Genomic DNA, 25,857 nt, shown 5'->3' on the forward strand with positions numbered 1-25,857 from the left:
ACATTTTACAATTTGTTTTTGCAATCTTTACAATTCACAGTGTAGTAAATAAACTATAAAATATATAAAATTATAACACATTCACAATTTGTATCATAACACCAACAGAAAAATATAAGCATAATAAATAAAAACTTTGTTAAAAACCTAAAATATATAATATCAGCCTTGTGTTGGCACAGCATTTTGGGAGTTGCAGTCCTAAGACTCCAGTGTCCAGTGGTTCCGGTCCCTGTATGCTCTCATCTAATTAATTCTGTCCGTTTTACTTCCACGGCAAACATAAGCACGTCACCTTCATGTAGTAATGTGATCTGGTACCCGCCTCACATTTAGCTTTCTTTAATGTCTGCCGTTCATGCTTATCTATACGAAATGTGATTAGCCTATCTGTCAGTGTGAGTAGTGTACTTCTTGTTATACATTGTAATCGTTCAAGAATCCCCCCCCCCCCCCCCCCCCCAAATAAAAAGAATTAACAGCAGCCCATGTTTGGTTCTATTACAACACGGCCACGCGATCAGTGTATCTCGCCCCTGATTCCTAAGGCAGATGTCATTTTCTTGGATTGCTTAGCCACATACGACAGATGCTTTGAGATTATTAAGAACCTGGAAATTGCCAACCTATCATGTTCAGACATATAACAGCGGGGTAGATATGTATCAAAGTATTCTGAAAAGTGCCTTTTATAGTCGGTCTCTAATCTTTTTGTATTTATTAACTTTCTTTTCAAAGTGGTCTAAATCAGTCTTTCTCGGCCTAAATTCTGACTTTTTTTTTTTTTTTTTGCAGTGATATTTATTTTTGAAAAGGTTGGCAAATTTTGCATGGCACCAAAAAAGAAAAGTGAAAAAGTGAGGAAAATATGCAAAATCTGTTGTGTTGACAAAGAAATGGCATACATTAAAAAGCAGTGGTTAGCAGGACCGGACTGGCCATCGGGCAAGCCAGGCAAATGCCTGGTTCTATAAACTATAAGTTGTTCAAGTCAGCAGGAGATATTTTATGTTGGGTCATGTCATACAGAACATTACACACAAGAGAGAAAATACTAAATGTGCTCTGTGTTGGCCAGGGTGGTGGTTTTAACACTATAGGGTCAAGAATACATGTTCGTGTTCCTGATCCTATAGTATTCCTTTAATCAATTTATCAAATTCATGCTTTTCAATATAAATAATGCTGAACAGATTACCTTTTTTCTGAATAATAAATCTTGAATGTTACATTTCAGGGGTTGCCCATGGTTTACTGATAAAACAATGAAGCTCTCAATGAAAACCTTAGAATCCTGTTTAGGTTTTTCATTCTTCCTTCTGGTGACTAATATGAGAAATGCTAATGTGACTTCAGACATGGACAATGTTTTTGTTGGCACTCACGCTCTACAGCCATATACTTTTAACTGCACTTATTGTGTCAGATTGTCCGACTGAGACACATAAATTACACTTGGCTTTCTGAATCCATTACTAGCACACAGTGAAGACTATTAGGGTAAAAGCTTGATAAATGTGTAATAATGACAATAAAAAGGCACTTTCAACACTACAGCCTGATTATAGCACTCTGACTGTTTTCTTGAGTGTTTTGAAGCAAACTGTGGGTGCCCCAGTAGCTTGGTCTCTGGCCCCTCTCTCACCGTATTCTAATGTCAAATTCATCCAGTTTAGAAAGTTTTAAATGAGCAAAATGGGAAGCTGAGGCTAGGCCGCTTTTTCCTGTGATACTCTGTATCAAAGTACTTAAAACTTAGCCTGTTGACAGCATAACCATTAATAAAGGGTTGTCGTGTTTATGATGCTGACGGTGTCTCTCTTTAATGCACTAGCATTATTTGAAGAGAAGAAAACAGGAATGTAATACTTTCTTTTCCTATTTCACTTTTGAAATCATCAATGATGCTTTTTACTTTCTATATATTTTTTTTTTTATGACCCTGTTAGATTTCCTTTTTTTCCCCTTTATTGTTCTTGAGTGAGCTGTGTGTATTCAAGACTTCTCGAGGGCTGCACCGTTCCTGTGGAACTCACTTCCCTCCTCCGTTAGATGCTCACCCAGTCTCCACTCCTTAAAAAAAAAAACAATCAGTAAAAACCCACTTCTTCATAAAAGCGTATCAATTAAACTGTTAATAGCTCCCGACTGATTCCTCTCTTGCAACTGTCACTAGTCTAATACTATCCTTACCCAATGTAAAGCGCTGCGGAATTTGTTGGCGCTATATAAATAATAACATAATAATAATAACATAATAATTGTAGGTCAAGAACAAGGTAGACTGGTTCGGTCCCATGGGAGAGAGGAGTGTCTGTTTAATTGCTTGGAACAGACGGTACACAAATGTAGTTCCTTTTCTTGGAGCTGAAAGCAGCCGGCTGAGCAGGAGCGGATGTTATAGCCTTCTGTAAAAAGCACCAAATCCATGCTGTCTGTATCTTACCTGCAGGGTTAAATGTCACAATAGAATCGCCTTTAAGATTGGCGTTGAAATATTGGAAGCAGACACTGGCCGTCTTTATAACCTTGGGATAGAGACTTTATCTGCGGACTCTGAAAGCATCAGTAGCCAGGTTATTGATATATGTTGCGTCATTCCTAAGTCTTTTGAGAGTAGCTGGTAAAAGCTACCTTCATCATAAATGACAGATGCACCAGAAACAAAGTAACCGTGAGCGAATGCAAGAGGGACTTGCTGGTCTACTTCTAATCATTTAGAATTATCATTGTGAGTGTACAAAAAAAAATGTTTCAGGTCTGCTGTGGGTATTGATAATTGGCATTGTCTGAAAATAGAAAATGTCAGGTCTTAAAGGACCGCTGTCACTAAAATGTTCTCTCCATGAATACATTTTAAAACTGTTATTTCAAATGATTACTGCTAATTCCATCTTGAAAATCACAGAATATCTGTGTAAATGTATGTAAAACATGTACAGTGTATAACTGTGTTTTAGAGTGGATCTATTTTTGGAATTTCTATCACAAAGTTCTATAATTGTATTTGAGAAGCAAAAGAAAACACTCGTGCAGAGCCTGTGTGATCTCGGCAGCCAATCAAAATCTGTGATTTGTGCCCTAGCTACCAGCTTCCCTCTGTGCGGGTTAGAAGAGAGGCTTTCTTTGAACTCTCATATTCTGTATCCAAGGTTAGATAGATATTTTATTCTGTTAAAAATAGTAACATTTCTGGACACAATGGTACCTTATTTTCCAGTGTTGGCAAGATGAGGGCATATTTTGGTGACGAACGCATGCAATGCAGGGGAAGCAGCCATCTCAGTATCCATCGTGTGGAGCCTCTTAAGCTCCTGGCACTTCATCCACCAGGAGCCCATGTGAGTGTATGCGTGTGAGTACAACACTGATGAATATGGATGATAATTAATATATTTCCCCACACCTGGCTTTTGTCAAGTTTTGTCAGACGTAGGGAAAATACATCAGACACAGTTGTTCCTTTGTGTTGTATCGTTTGATTCTGCTCTACACTACCCCCCCCCCCCTCCCCCAATGTTATTGGGGGAGTGTAGGTAGAGCCACTTTAACTCTACTTGATGCTCCTGGTTTCTATAACTGAGGTAAATGCATGCATGCACTTATTATACACATCTTCCTCACATGTGTTGCCTAGGTACATGGGCATACAGCCTATTGGTGCTGTCCAGTGTGCAAAAATTAACCCTTTGCTTTATGACATTGGCATCTGAGGAGCTGGGATTTGTGTGTAAGGAAAATCTGTTTTATTTTTGGTAAACCACACAAAAAATAATTGAAGCCTCCCTCCCCCAAAAAGGAGAGCATATCACCCAAAGCCTCAAAACCCATAACCAATTCACTTGCATGTAGTAGTTATGGTGCTTATGGTCCTGTGAGTAAGGATGTTGGGTTTCTGCTTTGGCTCCCCTTATGATGCAGTGCTATCTGGCTGTCTTGTAAGTACCAATAAAGCTTTGTATCGCTCCAGATCATGGTGACTTCCTGTCTTTAGTTATGTTGCTTAACATTCCGCTTAACAGTTAAACCTGTGTTGCTGTCAGTGCTTTATTTCTTCCCTCGAGCTAACGATTTACCGACTTACTCTGTTTGCAACAAACTTACCTAACTAAGTTTTGAAAGGCAGCGGATTGCTTGTTAAATGAGTGTATATAAAAAAATAAATATGAGAAAAAAAATCAAACCTCCTTTTAGTATATGACAGGGTCCTGGTATCCAAGGGTTAAATGCAGTGATACAGAGTATCTCATAACTGTTTGGCCCGGGACACTTATTATCAATCAGTATTAACAACTGAAGATGGTGCAGGCTATGGTCCATCTGCACATAGAGTCTTGTTTTTGTTTTTTTGTTTTTTATCTCAAACTTGTGGCTGTAATGATTTGGTGCTTAAAGTGTTCTCTTAAGGATATAAATCTGAAAAATCCATGTTTCCCCTTAAATTTGATATGTTGCTGTATAACGGTTCTCCATAATATTCTTATTTCCTCCCATCAGCAGTATTGTACTTTTAAAGCAGCTAAAATATCTTTGTTTACATTTATATGTGGTTTACACATGGTTTATATGACGCAAAGCCTGCAAAACGTATTTATTTTAATTATTTTTCTTACTTTGAAATAATCTAACAATGCTGCAATGAGGAAAGCGATCGGCTGCAAGTCTCCAGATGTATTTTTAGCCCAGTAAATGTGGTCATTTATATGAAATTGTTTGTTGCCGAGATGCTTTGGCAGATGCAACAGAACATAGTCTGTTAGACTGCTGGAAGAATAATTGCTAGAATTAGAAATGCATGACGAGAAAATCCTGGTCGAGGGACGACATATTTCCTTGCAGCTGTATTCGTTTAACCCATTGATTACTCTGCAGACTCCGCTAGTATCCAAGGGTTGAATGCAGTGATACAGAGTATCTCATAACTGTTTGGCCCGGGACACACATGTTTTGATGTGTTATGTAGCATGTAGGATATGAAATGAAACCATAGTTACAAGGATAAACTGCTGATTTTACACTTCAATTTGACAATAATTAATGTCATAAATAATGAACTATGTAGGAATTTTCCAGCCCTCTTTATACTGTGTCTCTCTATTTTTGAAATGGGCAACTTGATTTGTTATATCCTGGGCTAGTTTGTGTTAAATCCTTAGTTCATGCAAAGGAGTGTTGCTAGGTGAAAAAAAAGAGCAGAGGCTTCAGCTCAAGAATAATGTAATGGCCCCTTTACATATTGATTTGACGTTACATGTACCTATCTGTAAAATTTCCACACCGTTTGTATTAATCTTGTAACCCACTGAAATAAAACCCTGCAACTACAGCAATACCCCCAGACTGCTCTGTAGAATGAACTCCAAATGTGGTGTATTAAAGAGGCACGGACATAAATGATATCATTGGAGATGTTCTTTCTCTCTCAACCCCAAGACCCAAGCTTTTCAGGACCCCACTTTGGGCTCCAGTACCTGTCAGCCCAGCCCTAGCAACACCCTTGATTAGGGCGTTAACAGAAGTTGCAGAATTTGGCATTAGCTGTGATTTAGGCATTTGGAGTCTGATATTTTTCAGTATATGTACATAGGTATGTGTAGTACAAAGAAGCCTGATTTTTTTTTTTGGGGGGGGGGGGAGGCTAGTAAGAAGGCTTTTTGTTAATGCTTCTGGAAGGTCCATGCTGTCTTTTCTCTCCCTTTATTTATTTATTTATTTTAATGTTCAAGGAATTTCTGGGTGCCAAGTATATTAAGTTAACTCCTGCAGTGCTGTATGGGCACCTCACCTCAATGTGCCTTTACGAAACCATTAAAGCAGTGTCGGATTCAACTTGTGATTGTACGGCATGTAGATACCCACGCACATAGGGCAACAACCTCACTTTGAACATGAAAATGCCACAGAAATCAATGTCTTTTTCACTGTGATCCACTGCCTTATTCTCCTCAGTAGACAAACACTTCTTTGGTGCTTTCTGAAGTGAGGAAACGAGGAACTGATGCTCCCAGAACAGACCCTGCTCCATGTAAGTTTTTGGAAAACCTTGAAAAGAGACTTTCTCTTTTTTAAAGCCCCCCTTTCTACAACTCCTATCACCCTGCTCTATAAACTACAGTACCTATCATCCTCTTTTAATGTTACGGGCTCAAGACGTCTAATGGCATTTGATCCAGCATGATGAGTATTTAACTTTCTTTTTTTTTTTTTTTTTTATTTAAACTTGAAGTTTGTTGTCATTTCAAGATACGGAAGGGGTACAGAAATTAAATAAGGAGCGGGGCAGGGGGGGTTTATGGTACATTTGGAAATTCATGACAGTCCATTCTCGTTCACAAAGAGTGTTATTACATGGTGACAGATTTGCATTATACAGAGCAAAATGAAATCTCAGCGACTCTGCCTGCCTGAATCCTTTGGGGTGGCAGAGGTCCTATGAAACAAGAGTGTTAATCTATGATTCTTTCTTCTTTTTTTTTCTTTTTTTGTCAATATATTAGAACATATGATTGGTCCTATAAACATCTCATGTAAAGTACAACATCCACTCATAGTTTGCCCTGTCTGTAGGCAAGCTTGGTACCGGGTGAACCCTTGCTTAATTATCCTTCTTTTGTATGTCAGAGAAGGTACAACCTGCAAGTAGGAGTGGTGGTCAGGTTTCGGGTTGTATAGGCGTTCCTAGTCTGGACTAGTTGTGACCTATGTTCCTCGAGGAATCACCAGTACCTGGGGGCTTTGCTGGGGGCTGTGCGGAGCTGCCAACTCCTTGTACGAGGTGAGAAGTGCAGTAAGGGAAGGGTGATTAGAGGGGGGTGAGAGGGCATAAGCTTGGTGTCTGCAGCAGGTACGACCAAAAGAGTCCCCTTTGTAAGTGAGAGCCAGAGGGCATTATGACACTCGTCTCTAGAGTGTATAATATAGTGCTACATCATGGTTTTGGAGTGGCCTGCTTGTAGGTAGCCCATATTTGGTGGGCAGTGTGGCTCCGTTTTCCTACTTTCGCCTGGTGCCACATCATCACCTAATATTCTAGGGTGGTGGTCACCGTCTGTATTTCTTTGATGGATGGCAGGGTGTTGGACTTCCATTTTTTTTCTATTAAAGTGGAGGTTGAGCTGAGTACCAGATATATTATCTTTTGAATAGGTCTGGGTAATACTGGGTATGTTCATGGGAAGCAATTTTCGTAAAAAGATCTCTATATTGCATTCTTTTGTGAGACCAGTTGCTGCTTGTATCAATGCTGCAATATTTTTCCAAAGGTTCGTTACCTCTGGGCATGTCCATCACACGTGGAGTATCGTTTCCATTGGTGTAGGCGAGTGGCATCTCCAGTATTGATTGCTGACATTCGGGTATATTTTAGCCAGTTTGGCCGGCACCATGTACCATCGGTACAGAATCTTTCGGGATGCCTCCATGTGGTAAGGCCTTTCTGTGCTGCGAAGATTTAATTCCATTTTCTTGGGTTAACTCATGACCTAAGTCTACATGCCAGTTTTTCATGAACCCCCAGTGCACTCTGTTTTGTGTGTAGTTATGTGTTTATAGCATATCGATGGGGTCTTTCTAGGTGGGATCATATTCATACACATCTTTTCAAAGGGAGTTAGTCTAAGATCCACTTTTTGGTCTTGAGTGTGTTCTATGGTTCGTGTTAGGAGTGTTTTCAATTGTAGGTATGGAAATTTTACTGTTTGTGGTAGCGAGTGCGTCTCTTGTAGTTCTGGAAAAGGTTTAAGCACTCTTTCCGAATATAGCTGATGTATGTGAGTTATGCCATGTTGGTGCCATTTACAGTGATTGAAAGTGTCATTGTAGATCTGTAGCGAGCGGATAGGCGTTGCCATAAACCCTGGTTGCGTGGTAGTGGATAACCATCTGTGTTCATTCCAGGATTGAAATAGTAAGCGGGTGGTTGGTAGAGTGGTATGGGGCAATTTCAGAAGAGCTTGAGGTACCCATATTATTGCTGCGAGGTCTTGTTGTTTGCAGTAATGTTCCTCAATAGTTACCCATTGTTTTTTATTAAACATTTTTCAGTGATTTTGTGATCTAGCATTGGATGTGACCTCAATGTTGTTTTTGATAAGTTTTTATTCTGAAACCTTTTTCAAGTTGTATTCAATATGCCCTAGGGGAGACTACCTGTATCTTTTTATATATTTCTAAAATCACCGCTGGACACACAGCCAGTATCTGCCCCAGTGATAGTCATGAAAATGAGATAAAGCATCTCCATTGGGAGTAGAACTGTCATTCCAAATTTCAAGTGTCCTTGCATTCATTTATTGGAATATGTTATGATGAAGTTAAGAAATTTATCCATTACACTGGCATATCTAATTGTAGAACAAATTTAAAAAATCAGGATAAAATAGCATATATATTTTATGGTAGTTCTACCTACACTCTATCAACTGGCATCTTTTTTTTTTTTTACTTATTCTGTGTTTATATTTGCTGTGACATATCTTTTAATTTGTATTTTATTTGGAATTCTAGTGGTATAACTCATTATAGTCTGTTTATCCATCTAAGAGGTTTATTTGTCCATATGTAGTAAATTGAAATTCAAATTGAAATATTTGTTTAAAGTGCTGGGTTGGAATAATGTCTCCAACTAAAGTACAGAATGTTTAGTTTATTTGGAATTTTTCAATTCAGTGTTTGAGTCGCTGTAACTTGGTGCTCAGATAATAAACCCCTCATTAATCTAAGTATTCCGTCCCCTGCTACGTATTAATACAACATGTAACTGTTGATAGTTTGGGATACATTTACTGATCATGTTAATATGTGACTGTGCCAAGATCCCAATACATGCTGCATATTTGTAAAAGTGTCACTCACTATCAAGTGCTACAAATATTTAAGTGTTGCGCTTGCTAAATTGATCGTACCCATGGATTCCATTAGTTTGCTTGGTGATTGTTCTACTTTTAGCACATTTCTTTTTCTGATAATGGCACTTTTTATAAATCTCTCTACTTTGTGTTATATGTGAATGCAGTTCATTTGGGGGCGTTCATTGAAAGCACTCTGATATGATTTTTTTTTTCTGTTTTCTAAAAACGGGGCAATTGCCATGGAAACTGCATGTTTATTCCATTGGTGATTGCTCCACTTACAACCTTCCACCTCTTTTTCACAACACATTTGATAATTCTAACTATTGTCAGTTGTCCTAAAGAACCGGAAGGGTGTGTGATTTAATGGAAGCTTGAAGAATGTAATACATTATATTCCCTGCAATACTGACAACTATCAGAGTTTTATCACAGGATAATAATCACTGCCTTCCATTTGCAATCGATAGCTGTCTCCAGGGGCCTAAAGGTGTTGTATATGTGAAGCGTTTGGAATATTTTTGAAAATACGCTGTTGAACACACATGGCATGGGGTAATAAGAGATAACCTGTTTGCTCTGTCTGGTTGCTGTTCGTTTAACTTGCTGTGCTAACCCTCTATACAGTGCAGCAGAATACACTGGCTAATAAAAATAACAGTATTGCCAGCAGTCATTCTTCTTTTGCCCCTTTCTATAATTGTATTCCGGATACTGTAGCAGCTCAGCAAGTTTGGCATTCACATAAGAACAAACAAATCTATTCCTGGTTGCAAGGCACTTCATTGTATATCAAATCCAATGCAGCGGTTTCTGATAAATGATGGCGGCTTTATTGCTGAGATTAGTCATCATTCTAGATTGTGTAGCCACACTGAGCTGCTAAGTGCTGACTGAAGCTTTTTATTCAGCAAATCTTCTTGATTTCTGTTATTCCAGTGAACACTTAACAAAGCAAATGTCCATCCATATCTTTCACTATCATATCCAGTCTGTGCCAGTCACTGGTCTGTTCCAAAATGCGGAAAACGTCCCTTAAAATTCACATTTGAATTTGATTTAAGAGGAACATGGCATTTGAATTTTAATGTATTCCTATTTTTAATTAATACCCTTTTTTATAGAACTGTTTACTACATTGGAGTAACTTGAATGGACTGTGGTGTATAACTTTGGGAATTTTTATTTTGATATTTTTATTTTTTTCTGCACATATCCCTGATCACCGATGCTGAGTAATTTGTGTATTACAGACTGTCATCTAGCTAGCCATTTATTTATTTTTTACATTATTTTTTCATTTTTTTTCTGTTCTCTTCTAGAAACCAGCTCTGACATTTTGCAAAGTATCCTCTTTCTATATATGTTAATATATTACATGTTCCTTGAGTGTATGTGATCGAGAGGATTTGCTGCTGTAGCAAGGCAATGTAATAAGGCTGTGTTAGCACTTTAAGGACTTATTGTAATGATAAACCTTTTCTTATCGGTTTCTACAGGGATCTGAGGAGTGAAACCATTTATCTAGAGAAATGTTATGAGATGAAAGCATTTGCAGCTCATTGTATTTGTTTATCAGGGAAGTAAATTATCTAGCACAAATTTTATAAAATTTTTTAACTCTAATAAACGCTACAATATATCAAAACAAATCTCAGACTTTTTAGTATTTATAGCTCATTCTTGTTTTCCAAAATTGTTGTTTATTGTATATTCGTGCATACACTATGCTATACCATCTGGGGCTATTAATCTGTATATTGAGAGGTTACAATTTAACAGTGTAACAAAACCGGACTATGTCAGTTGATGCTTGCATTAAAATTCTATAGACCAACGTGTCGTCAGGTGTTCCTCCCAATGAATAACTACACGTTGGCTGGCACAGAGTGGCGGGCAGCCAGCCAGCATCTTGTGGCTACCTCTCCCTGTGTAATAATCTGAAAAGTCTGTCTTAACTTATTTCTTCTGCACACAGAGCTTGGCAGTCAATCATCTTTGTTGTTTACTTTTGTATCATTTTAGAATATTGAAATTGTATAAATGCTAGTGTTTTTATATTTTTTTAATTGATAATTGTAGGCCTAGCACTAGACAGAGAAGGAATAGAAAGGAACTTGAAGCGACACCTTTACAGTCTGACAATCCGGAGAGTGTTCCCCATATAAAATGACCTCAATAATTACTAGATTTTAAGAACTTCCCGAGGTATAGATATTGCTACCCAACTTAATGATGCTCATTTCATTATTGGAAAGGAGAAAATACTTCACCTTCTAAAATGTGGCTCAGAGATACTGCAGATAGTATCCTTCCTATCCACTCAATTTTCTCAGCTTTTTAAAGAAAAGGAATTAAGTTGTTATGGTGTATCTGTCAGTTTACCTTTAGGAGTTGAAAGGTCCATGAACAGTTTAACCCCGAATTCTTGCTCACTTTATCCCTGTCCTAATTCTCTCTGATTCTTCGGAAGCTTTGCATGAGGTCATCCAGTATCTTGAAAATTCCTATAGTAAAGAATTGAGTCAATGTTTTACTATGTGGAAAGCCTAATGCATTCTAGGCCCTCGCCGTGCATGCACCTTTGGTGCCCCCATTGCTGATGCCAGAGGTGGTGGAGAGTAATCTAGTGCTGGGGGACCTCGGTTTTGGAATCAGGAAAATGTTTTTAACACTTTTTATTTACCGAGGTAGGGGTGCGGAGAAGAGGGACAGTATACTGTTAGGAATAGTTTTGTATTCCCAACACTATAGTGTTTCTTTAAAAATCAGATAAAAGCAGACCGGCAAGGGCAGAGCTAACTAACGCTGGATTCCAGACTTTGGGATTAAAACATTCCTTAACAGTTTAAAGCCTAAAGGTAAGCCGGTGTCAGGACCTCCTGGCAGCATAGCAACTTCATTCAGATTAAGTTGTTATGGTTCCCAGGGTGTTCCTTTAATATTAAAATATAGCATTTAATTGTCTTGTTTAAAACAAAATACAAAACAAATCTAACTGCCACAATAGCAGATCTGGAAAGATCTATATAATGGCTCGACCATAAAACCCAAAGCTTGTCTGCACAGGAAAAGAAAAACAGGATTCATTGTGTCTATTTTAGGGAATAAATGATTGCCTACTGTATAACATGAAAAGGGAAATGCTAAAAGCTGCAAAATATCCTCAAATATCAGTAGCAGATAAAAAAAATACATTTATATTTATTTGGGAATGTTCCTGCTGGATATATAATTTATATTTGGTTTTTCTTTTATCTGTTAATATTTTATCATGAATAGAGACAGATCTATTACACATATTGTTCATAATCAGCATGAAGAAAGTGTAGAATTTGTTACTCCTAATTAATCTGCAGAGAATATAATATGTGTATTGATTTGACACCAGGACCCCTGTTACTGTGTAGTGCATCCGTGGGCTATTTTAAGCTGCGTAGCCTATATACATCTTCAGAAACTGCTCTTATCCCACCGTTTCCAGTGTAATCCACATACAGCTAGTATTCTAAGGCTGCCAGTGGAGATGACATTAACGTGCATGGATGCCCTGCAATGAGTACTCGGCGTGTGTTTATATTTTACTGTGTTCTTCGTTTTCTATTTCCTGAATGCTGTTCAGGATTTTTATTTTCTATTCTTCAAAAAGGAATGATCAAATTTGTTACTCCAGCCCTTTTTTATATACACATATCCAAAGCAAGGAGGTGACCAGCACTCACGGACTTTTGAAGTTAAAAAAATGTTTCTTTATTGACTTCAAGCACCCGGCCATCGCTATTTCAGCGTGAGTGCAAGGAATCTCTGAAATCTACATATATATCTATAGATCTATAGAAAAGCAAGTGCAGGTATCACAATTTGGTCTATCACAATTCTAACAAAGTATACATCATAAACTTTAATTGTTCAGCCATTCGTAACCTATTCGAATAGCCAGTTACTCAATAGGGGCTGGCTAACCTGCACACTGGTGTGATGGGAGGGGTTTGGAAAGTGTTGACAGGGGCCGTGAGCGAGTCTGAATTGTTCCTTTGGTAGTAGTTGTTCCCGGGACTCCAAATTTTGAAAAATGTATTGTTGCTATCCATTAGGCAGTGGGCCATTTCTTCATCATTTCTTGTTGTTTGAAGGGCCTGGAGTAAGCCTTTGCTATAAGAATTTTAGCTGCTATCAAGATGTGGAGCATTAACATTTTATGGTCTCCCGTTACATTGTCTGGTAGGTTAAATCTATGAGGAAACATTGCGGGGAGCGAGGCAGTTGTACTCGTGCGGCATCTCTAATTTTATCAGTTACATTTACCCAATAAGAGGATATCGGGTTGCTATCACAGAATGTATGAAGCATAGTATTGGTGTTCTGTAGACATGTGCAGCAGCAACTTAAGGAACTTGGATAGATATGTGCGATACGTGCTGGAACTAAATACAATCAGCTTTTTACTTGCCTCCCAGTGGGTTATATACATTTTGGGATGTTATTCATTTAGAGTGCTGCTTAAGACCACTGTATTTGTTGATGGAGATTCCGTTTCCACTGTAGGGCGCACATTGCTTTGCCTGAAATGAATTGTTGTAAGATTGTGTGTTAGCATGTGGATAGAGGTTTACAACATGTATGAGAGCAGCAACAGAATTTATAAATGGGCGTAGATATCTGAGATGGATGGGGTGTCATCGTTTTGTATGTTTGTAGGATGTGTTTGGCTTTCAAGTCAATGAAGGAGTTAGATTGGAGTGAGAAGTTCTTCGAAAGGGAGTACCACCCTTGGAGTCAGAAGATGATGGATGCGTGCTAGTCCCCTTGTTGTCCTTGGGTGTGAGACAAAAATGTAGGCAACCAGAGTATCCAAGACTGTGTGTGGTGGGTTAGTACCAGAGCTTCCTGGAGAGTAGGGCATTTGTTGTTTAAAATCCATAAATGTTGGCTACGGTCGTAATGTGCAACATAGGTATTTTCAAGTTATGCCAACAGAGGTTGTTCCTTTGGGCTGAAGAAGGCTTCTATGTGGGATAGAATGGAGGAGTAATAATATTGAATCTCTGGCATACCCAGCTCTGGCATACCCACTTTAAAATTACTTTGCAACGGTATGTAAAAAATTTGAAAATTAAACCATAAAAATGAATGCCACAAACTTTGGAGCACAAAATGGTGAGAAAATGGCATATCAAAAAAGCTCAAACTATATCATGTGATAGACCCCATTTTTTCTACTTTTCAAAATATTACTAAATGCATTACTACTAAAATGCCCCCAAAATACATCATAAACCCATCTTCAATTTGAGATAAAAACAAAACACTAAAAAAAAAAGCCTACAGTGGGGATGTTAGAAATTCAGCTCTGTATTTTCACTAAAAACTTGACAAGGGTATACGAAGGAGGTCATTCTGTACTCAGGAGATATAGTTAAGCACAATTTAGTGGTTTTTAATAAAGTAGCACATATCAAGTTTACAAAATATACTGCTAAATTGCAATGTGCATGCAAAAAAATGTGAAAATATAATACTATAAACTTTGAAACTTTGAAAGAAATTTGTGCTAATATGACTGTATAGTAAGGCTCAAAATATACCATATGATATACCCTGTGATGTCTACTTTTACAAATGGTATGTGTTTTATAGAGTAATTTTTCCTGTCAAACTGCTGCCATGACCCAAAATACGGAATAGACCCATCAAATTAATCTATCAAAATTCTAACTGTAAAAGCAGAAAAAGTCTGGTCTCCTATATGGCACTGTAACTTTGCAAGATAGTACCAAAGGCTTACATTGAATGTATTGTTTTATTCAGAAGATTTTGATGAGCATAATTTGTGGGTTTGATCATAGTGGCGCATGTCAAATTTGAAAAATATTGGTTAATATATGTGTATGTAAAAAAAAATGTAAAAAATATTTGCCGGTGATTAAAAAAAGGAAGCATGTTAAGGCGCAATGTATACATATGAGATACCCTGGAGCCTTTGTGGGGTTATTTGAACAGTAAAACTGCTATAATGCCATCAAATCAGGCTCTCAAATTCTAACAATAATGGGTTATCAACCTTTCAAAATTCCAAACAAAACTAATGTCTAATATGCTGTCGGTGTTTAGATTGTAGTTAAAAATGAATAGCTAAATTCTGCTTTATTCTTTTTGTAAAATTAAATGGATGTCTCCTAATATGAACATAACATAATGCAAAATATGTCATTGTGATCATTCCATTGTTCTATTATCATGGTTCATTTACTATATAAGTGAAGCTTCGCATGGAGCCATTTGAGATTTCACACAGTCGGGTTAATTCGATTTAGAATAGTCAGTGTGTGAAACATTCTGATTTCAGGAAGTAGAGAAAAACTGGATGAATTGTTAATATGAAATTGCGTGGAATAATACATTTATCAATCTTACAAAATTTTTTCCTTGTGTTCCTGTTCTTCTATTAACAACAACTGCCCGAATGGCTTAAAATAAAGAATTCGGTTATGAATGTCTAATACATGTAGTTCATTCTATAAATATAGTTTGTGTATGAATCTGCAGATATGCGTCTGACGTCTGTCTTTTCTTGGTTCTTCCTTGAGATATGTAAATAATGTTAATTATATTAATATTATTAATGTTAATAATAGTTGGTGTTCATGCGCTGTAATTTGGTCTATTAATTGCAACCATGTTGAATTTTTCTTAATTAACTAGTACCAGCAAAAGGTTGTTTCCAAAATCATTTTCCTGAAATACCGTGCCGGTGCATCGCTTCTACATTTCATCATAAACGAATGCCTTCAATGCACCGACCTATCATTCTTGGCAAAATATATCAACTCCCGGAGATGTAGTGAGGATGTGAGGAACTACCTTTTTCCCCATTCCTGAAAGCTAGTCAAGCGATACATTTTTGATGACGCATTTGTAAAAGTTAATTCAAGAGAGATTAGAATGTAATTTGGACTGACAATAATTATGATGAAGCAGTGTTGCTGAAATGGTGTAACATTTATGTTTTTATGTGCAGTCTTAAATGGACTCTCATGACCCATAAAGATGCTTTATGTGTTGAGAGTGTGCTATTTCTTTCAATTTTAATTTTACAAAAACTGCAGATTTCCATAGAAATTGGCACTTTTATAAATTAACCTTGTTACACCTCCCTGGCTGTCAATAAGACAATTGATCCTATTTCTTCATGCTTTGTTTAGCTCAGTGGAGCACCTGCCCTGAAAAGATTTCTCACTGAACTGCATTAGGAAGTCTGTGATTGGACAGCCACAGAAAGTTTAGGCGGGGTTAGAAGGGGAGGGTTTGCAAAGAGATCAGAGACATAAACCAAATGAAGAATGCATAGTTAAATTTGATGCCTACTTAAAGGGATTCTCCAGTGACAGGAAAACATACTAGTTTTCCTGGCATTGCAGGACCCTATAGTGCCCCTCTCCCTCCCACCCCCCATCCCAAGTTTCTGAAGGGGTAAAACCCCTTCAGTGACTTACCGGAGTCCAGCGCCGATGTCCCTTGGTGCTGGGTCAGGCTCCACCTACTCTCCTCCCCTGCCGTCAGCCGGCAGGGGAGACCTAATGTGCATGCGCGCGCACGAGCATTAGACCTTCCCATAGGAAAGCATTATTCAACATTGAATAATGCTTTCCTACGGGGATTTAGGTGATGCTGGAGGTCCTCATATAGCGTGAGGACGTCCAGCGTCGTATAACACACTTTTCGTGTTCTAAGAACACAAAAGTCCCTCTAGTGTCTGTCTGATAGACAGCCACTAGAGAAGGACTTAACCCTGCAAGGTAATTATTGCAGTTTATAAAAACTGCAATAACTACACTTGCAGGGTTAAGGGTAGTGGGAGTTGGCACCCAGACCACTCCAATGGGCAGAAGTTGTCTGGGTGCCTGGAGTGTCCCTTTAATTGTAATATTAACTCTTACTTTTTATTTTATTTGGACAGTGGAGTGTCCATTTTAATCCTAGTTTATTGATCAGGGAAGTGGCCCATCCTTCATAATATCTATTGAATACATTTGCTATATCCATGGACTCTTCCGGTGTTTGAGTGTCCTGTCCTCTTCTACAGTTATGGGTTAATGTATGCCATACTCTGATGGCTTACTATTTGATGCTAATTTTAACCAGCATAAAAAAAAATCTCCACTGACTCTCTCTAGCTTCCCGATATCCTAAGACCCAGCCTTTTGCAGTCAAGAAGTCTCAGGCGGAGGCTGCTCATGAAGACATTGGTATGGCAATGTGTGTGTTGGAGTGTGGCACCTCTGTGGCTATTAGCTAATATATTTATTCTATGACCGCTCTGCTTTTTGTTTGGCATGTGGTATACCCAGTGTGCATGATTTTACGACCTAATGACTTGGATCCAGTTTAAAGCTTATTGCATTCACAATTTAGACTGCGGTTGTTGGGCTAACACTTTCTCCACAAATAGGCTGGTTGAGATACATACAGTCTTGCTATTATAAGCTACAGTCATCCTGATTCTTTTTTTTTTGTCTAATGCCAAATGCATGATTTCGGCAAAAAGAAAAAATTATCTGATTTAATGCATAGAAATACAAAGGCTTTCTAATCAGTTCTGGAATGTTCTAAGTAATACGCACATCTGAGCCTGGGTGAGATGATGTAAATGCTTTTATCTTATGGTCTAACTGTAACAATTTATTATTGGTAAGGAATATCTTTTTTTCTTCTTCAAATTATATTTATTCTTTGGCGTGCATAACTGCCTGCTAATCAATCAAGCCGTCCACACTGAGGACAGACCATGCAGAGGGTCCTGTGTCAGTGCTCACAGCAGGCTCCTAGTGCCCTGAGTGGACACTAGGGAACAAAGTTGGGATGATGGGACAGGACCCAAAAATCAGGACTGTCCATCTGAGAACTGGATGGCTGGGAGGCCTGGGCACCCTATAAATAATACCTATAAATCCATCACACCACCTGTTTGTGTAATAGTAAAGAAACACTGTAGGCACCCAGACCACTTCAGCTCATTGAAGTGGTCTGGGTGCAATCTCCCATGTCACTTAACCCTACAGAAACTGCAATACTTACATTGCAGGGTTAAGTCCTCCTCTAGTGGCTGTCTACAAGACAGCCACTAGAGGGACTTCCGGTTGCTTAGATGACTTTTGGTCGTCTAAATGATGCTGGACATCCTCACGCTCTGCATGAAGACTTCCAGCGTCATTGGAATCCCTAAAGGAAATCATTGAATAATGCTTTACTATGGGGAAATCCTAATGCGAGTGCCATCAGCGGGGGAGGAGATGGGGCGGAACCTGACCCAGCGCCGAGGGACATAGGCGCTGGATTTAGGTTTGTGACTGAAGGGGTTTTAACCCCTTCAGCTGCATGGGAGCGGGGGCGCAAGGGAGGGAGGGTCTATAGGGACCTATATAGTGCCAGAAAAACGGATTTGATTTCCTGGCACTAGAGTATCGCTTTACGTGTGTGGGGAGGATCTGATTATCAGTCTTCAAAGTGTATTGTGCACAGTCTTTTTTCTAATCAGAACCAGCATATCTGGGACTTGTAGTCCAGTTACCTGCTGTGTGCTTATGATGGTAGTAGAACTGTGATATTGGACCCTACAAGTTTGGAGGGAGGAAAGAAGGGAAATAATGGGAGATGTATGAAGATACAATAACCTACATGAAGGGAATATTTTCCAGAGGAGGAAGTGGAATAGAGGAGGTAGGGTTAAGTTGCAGAATGTTACAAAGGATTTAATTTAAAAAAAAAAAAAAAAACACATTTACAAATTCAGCTTTCTTATAGTCGTTTTGGTGCTTGGACGATCCCTTAGCGTAAAGCCAGCTGCTGATACTAAGATACTAAGCTTAGCCTGCAGTGTTTTCTATCATTCTGAGATACTGCCATTGTAGGGTCTAGGAAAGCTGTTTAGTGAAGGAGAGAGAAAAGATTATATGAAAGGGTCAGTAAGTAAATTTTGTTCTGTCTATGATGTGAAAAGTCTCTTCTCTTATTATTATTCGGATTATTCTTCATCCGTACCAGAGGTGGACAGAAAGGTAAGTGCCTAGCTGTGGCCGATTTAAAATTCCCATGATGCTTTGCCAGGCTTAATGCTGCCATAAACAGCTGGGGGTCTGCCATTTTGGAATGCTGTGATTGATACAGTATCAGCGTAGTGTGTAACACTTTGTACAGTGTGTATCCTGGGGATCAGAGGGTTAATGAAGACTGTTCCCGCAATTCTAATTACAGCTGAATTTCCTCCAGTCACCCAGCATTAGATACATTAAAACAACTGTACATCAAGCCAGGGCGGCTCCAATATTGGGCTGGATGGCTTTCAAGTACATTAGACATTGTCTGTTAAGCGATAACAGAGGGATCTCTGCAGAGCTCTTACTAATATAAAGGATCCTCTTTATGCACCTATGGGGATTTCATAGGCCTGAACGGTTTCATCTTCTATTACACTATCTTTTTTTTTTTTTTATCTTTTTATCATTCAAAATAATATCTGCTCCATTCAGTTGATGTGCACTCTCCGCATTACCCTAAATTGAGTGCATTGCCTTGTAATAGAGAAGTTCACAGAGAGTTTAAATTGCTAACTTGCTCTGTTTCTGTATAATATCAATATATATCTGCTTCTGCTGGCCTGGTAAGCATAACTATGCCTTGTCTTCACTTTGTGCTGCAAAATATTTCAAATAACTGAACAATTACAGCAATTCACACCATTAATGAAACAATCATTAGGGGGAAGGAATTACTTACATTTAATGCTCATTTGTTGGTGCCCCACATGTATCCCACTGCCACCCCAGAAAATGACTGGATGTAATTAATATTAAAAGTTAAGCTATTTTGCCATTTTGAATAACATTGAAAAAGGTTTTTTTTTTTTTTTTTTTTTTTTTAAAGTATGTGCCAAATATTTTAACATTTCCTGAATTTCACCCCGCCTTTATAGTTTCTTGAAGCTTATCAGCATTGCAAAAATATTTTGGCATTTGTTCTGTTAAAGTAATTTACTTAGTGTTGGAAGAAAATTAGTTTATTGGATATTTTGTTTGCTATAAAATAAGAGGAATGATGATATTCTGAATAATAGTGTCAATTTTCCTAAAAGAAGAAAAACTACCACAACATAGTCCAAAATAATATCGGGAAGTATTACTTGACATAGAGGGTAGTGGATGCACGGAATATCCTTCCAGCTGAAGCGGTGGAGGATAAAGGGACACTGTAGGCACCCAGACCACTTCAGCTCATTGAAGTGGTCTGGCTACTGTGTCCCTTTTGCACCTAGTGCTACATTGTTTGCATTGCAGCTCTAATTCTGCCCTCTGTGGCTGTCTATCAGACAGCCACTAGAGAACTTCTGGAATCGTAATGGACTTTTGGTCCGTTATCTAAAGCTGGATGTCCTCACGCTCTACATGAGGACCTCAAGCATTGATTCAATGCTTTCCTTTGGGGAGGTCTAATGCTCGCGCGGCATTTGTCACGGGACAGAGGACGGGGCGGAGCTTTGACCCAGCACCAAGGGACATCAGCGCTGGGATAAGGTAAGTAAATAAAGGGTTTTTAACCCTTTTACTGGGTAGGAGGGGGAGGCAGAGGGATCGGTTGTCAGGAATACAGCTTTGTTTTCCTGGAACTACAGTATCCCTTTAACACAGTGAAGGAGTTTAAGCATGCGTGGGATAGGCATTAGGCTATCCTAGATCTAAGATAAGACCAAGGACTAATGAAAGTATTTAGAAAATTGGGCAGACTAGATGGGCCGAATGGTTCTTATCTGCTGTCACATTCTTTGTTTCAATCTGTGCAAGGGTAGGCAACCTTTTAGTAGTACTGTACCAAATATGATCTTAAAGTCCCTTGGCGTGCTGGTCCTATTTTTATAAACTGAGGTGTGTATGCTGTCGTATTCTGCTTGTGTTATGTACAGCTACTGCTGTTGCTTTGTAACATTGTATTTATGTGAATGTGGTCTGTTATATTGTATAAGTTCATGAGTAGTTTGTGGTATTGTGTATATCTATTAATGTGGGCTGAATATGTAGAATTGTGAATGTTAATGATATGTCAGATTGTGTATGGATGGGGCTGCTTGTGGTATTGCATGTGAGCGACTGCTTGTGGGGTTGTGTGCGTGTATGTGGATTGTCAGTGGTGTTGTTTGTGGGGACTGTGTTTGTGTGTGGGCTGTTTGTATTATATGTTTGAGGGGGAGGTTTATTCTGCAGATCTATGTATATAGAGCACTGTGGGTGGCTTACCTGGGGTCCAGTGGGGGCCGGACAGACCAGGTCAAGGGCAGAAGCGGGCTGCTCTATTCCAGTGCAGATTACTGTTCACAAGTGTTGGGATTAAGTGCTGCTCTGCATAACAGTAGTATTGTCCCTCACCACCTGCAATCTCAGCACGGTTTTCACTAGTAGATATCTGAAATGCAACTGAGACTCCTGATGGGCCTGCTTGTCTCTGGCATCCTTGAGTGCCGTGCATGGCACATGTGCCATAGGTTGGTGACCCCTGGGATAATGGATTGTGAGTGAAACTGAATATATAATTTATCTGCTGTTTGCCATTGTTTTATTCTGAAATAAGAAATGAGAACAGCACCAACCAACCACACAAGGGTGCAAAGAATCTAGTTCTCCGTCCAAACCAGTATATATCCAGGAAAGTATATAATTTAATACTTTCCTGATCATGCTATTCTGGTCTTGTTCTTATACAATACCATTAGTTATTCCCAGACAATATTTTAATAACGTGTATTGTTTTCTTAATATTGATAGTAAAAGATAAATGCATTTTCTGTAAAAGCAGACAAACATAATTGCGTTGTTCTTCATCCCCATATAATTATTTTTCTATTTTATATTTTTAAAAGGAACACTGCATTGAATGTTTTAGTTGCAAACCTGCTGTCTGTAGCCTCTGCAAATCCTTCCCTCTGTGAAAGTCTGTGCCATGGAATTTGCTAGACATAGGCCTCTGTGCTAGAGTCATGCGCACATACGCAGCTTTCAAATGGTGGGGTGGAGGGCCTGAATGGGAAATGCACTAGCTCTGTAGAGCCAATGGAAGCGGAATAGCAAACCTTATTGGCTGTCTGAGTGACAAAGCAGGGACTATTGGTCTTATGGACAAGCCTGAGGTTGAAAAGACGGAGCTCCGCCGTCAACTTTTGATAAGTTCCAGCAGCCATCAAAAGTGATGGCTGTAGGATTGAGGCATTGATCTATGGAGACTCAAGTGATCTCTCATGCATGTACAGCATTAACCGCATGGCTACTTGCACATTAAACACTAGCTGAGGAAGACCATCAGGATGAAGATGATGGCGGTCACAATGGTTAGCTTCTGACACATAAACCTATCTTCCCCTGCACCTCACAGGACCCACTGGAACCTAACCGGATCTGTCTCTTTTGGGTGGTCTTTGCGAAAGTGACAAACCCACATTAATAACAAACTTCAGTGCCGGGGGTTGCCAACATGTGCCTGTACGGGCAAAGCTCTCTGTGGAATCTGGACGATAAGGTTTAAACAATGTGGCGATGAATCCATTCTATAGTTTCATGCTGCGGACATGTTGGAGTGCTTTTGATTACTTAGATATTGATTTTTTTCTCATTATAAGCTGAATACAAACAAGCATGATCAGCACAGAAGGGAGAGTTCCCCAACCAGGGGATTGCAGTCATTTGAAAGCAGCTGATTTTAAAACATGTCCCAGCTCCGCTATAGTCACAGCATGGCTGTAGTATTCAGTATTTTGTTTCAGCTCACTACAATTAACTGTTTAGTGAATGTTACCTCGCCTTTCATTCCTGTAAAAAGGCAGAATCTTTTGTATAAACGTTAAATGCCATCTATAATTATATGGCAAGTCTGCACCCGAAGCTCTGTGCGCTCTGCCACAATTAACTTGGCGTTTGTGATTAAGTAAGAGGCCGTGCTGAATGAATGTGCACTAATTTGTCCTATTTTATTTCTTTCTAATAGAGAAGCTCGAAGTCGATCCACCGACAACACAACAACTAAAACACGGTGAGTGACTGCGCCCTATTTCATATTCCACCCAGATATTTCAGCATCTAAATGCAAATGCAGTTCAAGACACAAGTCGTTTGTTTTTATTACCAGGTTTTATCCTGGCAGTGAATATAATCCCAATGGTGAATCTAAAATTAAGATACAGTTCTGGCAAGTTTGTAGAGAGAAAGTGTGCGTGTGTGTGTGTGTATATCTCTCTCTCTCTATAGATATATAGATATATATCTATATCTAGAGAGAGAGAGAGAGAGAAACACTTGCTTTTCCCACATAAATCTCACTTTCACAGTGCTCTCACTACTGCAAGGGATTCTGGGTAGGTGTATGCAAATGAGCTCAACAAAGAACCACATTTTTGCCTCATAATTCCACTTTATACATGAATTCCTTAGAGTATGTGTCTGCTGTATACAACAGCTTTGAAACACAACTCAGGAAGATGTACAGTATCTCACAAAAGTGAGTACACCCCTCACATTTTTGTAAATATTTTATTATCTTTTCATGTGACAACACTGAATAAATGACACTCTGCTACAATGTTAAGTAGTAAGTGTACAGCCTGTATAACAGTGTAAATGTGCTGTCCCCTCAAAATAACTCAACACACAGCCATTAATGTCTAAACCATTGGCAACAAAAGTGAGTTCAATTAGCCATTTCCCCTACCCGGTGTCATGTGACTCATTAGTCTTACAAGGTCTCAGGTGTTAATTGGGAGCAGGTTTGTTAAATTTGGTGTTATTGCTCTCTCACTCTCTCATACTGGTCACTGGAAGTTCAACATGGCATCTCATGGCAAGACCACTGAGGATCTGAAAAAAAAAGAATTTGTTCTCTACATAAAGATGGCCTAGGCTATAAGAAGATTGCTAAGACCCTGAAACTGAGCTGCAGCTTGGGGGGCAAGATCATACAGCGGTTTCACAGAACAGGTTCCACTCAGAACAGGCCTCGCCGTGGTCGACCAAAGAAGTTGAGTGCACGTGCTCAGCGTTATATCCAGAGGTTGTCTTTGGGAAACAGACGTATGAGTGCTGCCAGCCTTGTTGCAGAGTTTGAAGGGTTGGGGGGGGTCAGTGCTCAGACCGTATGCCACACACTGCATCAAATTGGTCTGCAAGTCTGTCGTCCCAGAAGGAAGATTCTTCTAAAGATGATACACAAGAAAGCCTGCAAACAGTTTGCTGAAGACAAGTAGACTAAGGACATGGATTACTGGAAGCATGTCCTGTGGTCCGATGAGACCAAGATAAACTTATTTGGTTCAGATGGTGTCAAGCGTGTGTGCCGGCAACCAGGTGAGGAGTACAAAGACAAGTGTGCCTTGCCTACAGTCAAGCATGATGGTGGGAGTGTCATGGTCTGGGCCTGCATGAGAGCTGCTGGGAGTAGGGAGCTACAGTTCATTGGGGTAACCATGAATGCCAACATATATTGTGACATACTGAAGCAGAGCATGATCCCCTCCCTTCGGAGACTGGCCACAGGGCAGTATTCCAACATAACGACCTCAAACACAACTCCAAGACAACCACTGCCTTACTAAAGAAGCTGAAGGTAAATGTGATGGACTGGCAAAGCATGTCTCCAGACCCAAACCCTATTGAGCATATGTGGGGCATCCTCAAACTGAAGGTGGGGGAGCACAAGGTCTCTAACATCCACTAGCTCTGTGATGTCGTCATGGAGGAGTGGAAGAGGACTCCAGTGGATACCTGTGTAGCTCTGGTGAACTCTATGCCCATGAGGGTTAAGGCAGTGCTGGAAAATAATGTTGGCCACACAAAATATTAACACTTTGGACCCAATTTGGACATTTCCACTTAGGGGTGTACTCACTTTTGTTGCCAACGGTTTAGACATTAATGGCTGTGTGTTGTTATTTTGAGGGGACAGAATATCTACACTGTTATACAGGCTGTACACTTACTACTTTACATTGTAGCAAAGTGTAATTTCTTCAGTGTTGTCACATGAAAAGATATAATATATTAACAAAAATGAGGGGTGCTTTCAGAACATGGTTGGCAGTTATCTTTCTTTTTTGTAACACTATGCTTTCAGAACAAGCATAGTGTTACAAAATATTGGAGAAGCATGGAATAAAATAAGAAAAAATATGGGTCTTAATAATCGTATCATTAACATTTTACCAATTCTAATTTTGGAAAACAATATAGAAGATCTAAATTAAAAAAATTGGGCCAAAGCAGGCATTCAAAATATAGAAGACCTAATGATAGGATCAAATCTTAAATCATTTGAACAATTAAGTACAGAATTCACTCTTCCAGAAAAAGAAAAATATAACTTCATAAGGATTAATAGCTACTTAAGCAAAGCACTAGATAAAGAACATTCAGAAGTTAAATGTAAATTATGTCATTTGTTGAAAGCGAATGACATGAAAAATCTATTTAAAAAGTGTAATTCGATACTAAGACTTGGGGAAGAAGATCTTATTTTTCCGGCCATTGAGAAATGGGAGAAAGATTTGAAAATAAAGAAAAAATTGGAAAAAAGCGATTGGAAAAAAGCTCGGGTGTCTGTGGCTAAACACATTAAATGCTTAAATTTAGTTGAGTTACATTTTAAGATTATAAATAGACTTTATCTGGTCCCTAGTCGCATGAATAAAATGGATCATAACATATCAGCTACTTGCTGGAGGTGTGATAGAGCGACGGGAGACATGTTACATATCTGGTGGAGCTGTCCCCTGATAATAGAATTTTGGAAAATGTTTATAGGTAAAATCCAAGAAATAATCGGTACTAAAATACCCTTGTCTCCAGAATTATTCATACTACACTTAAATCTTAGCCAATATAATATGGATTTTCAATACTTTCTTACTCATGCGCTAATAGCGGCAAAGATCTCTATAGCTAGAAGATGGAGAACTAATAGTATACCGAATTGGGAAACCATA

General features: G+C 38.9%; 1 protein-coding gene across 2 annotated transcripts in view; it reads left to right on the plus strand.

Annotated features, from left to right (window-relative positions):
• TMEM65 (transmembrane protein 65) overlaps positions 1–25,857 on the plus strand; it is a 61,083-nt gene that overhangs the window by 14,120 nt on the left and 21,106 nt on the right. Inside the window, exons 2-3 of one of the 2 annotated variants that reach the window (XM_063451085.1) lie at positions 17,024–17,095; positions 22,872–22,916. In XM_063451085.1, coding sequence (XP_063307155.1) covers positions 17,024–17,095; positions 22,872–22,916 — 117 coding nt within the window. The remainder of the gene's footprint in view (positions 1–17,023; positions 17,096–22,871; positions 22,917–25,857) is intronic. The other variant, XM_063451086.1, reaches the window with a different exon arrangement.

Source organism: Pelobates fuscus, chromosome 4 (genome assembly GCF_036172605.1).
Source record: "Pelobates fuscus isolate aPelFus1 chromosome 4, aPelFus1.pri, whole genome shotgun sequence".
NCBI classification, from domain to species: domain Eukaryota; kingdom Metazoa; phylum Chordata; class Amphibia; order Anura; family Pelobatidae; genus Pelobates; species Pelobates fuscus.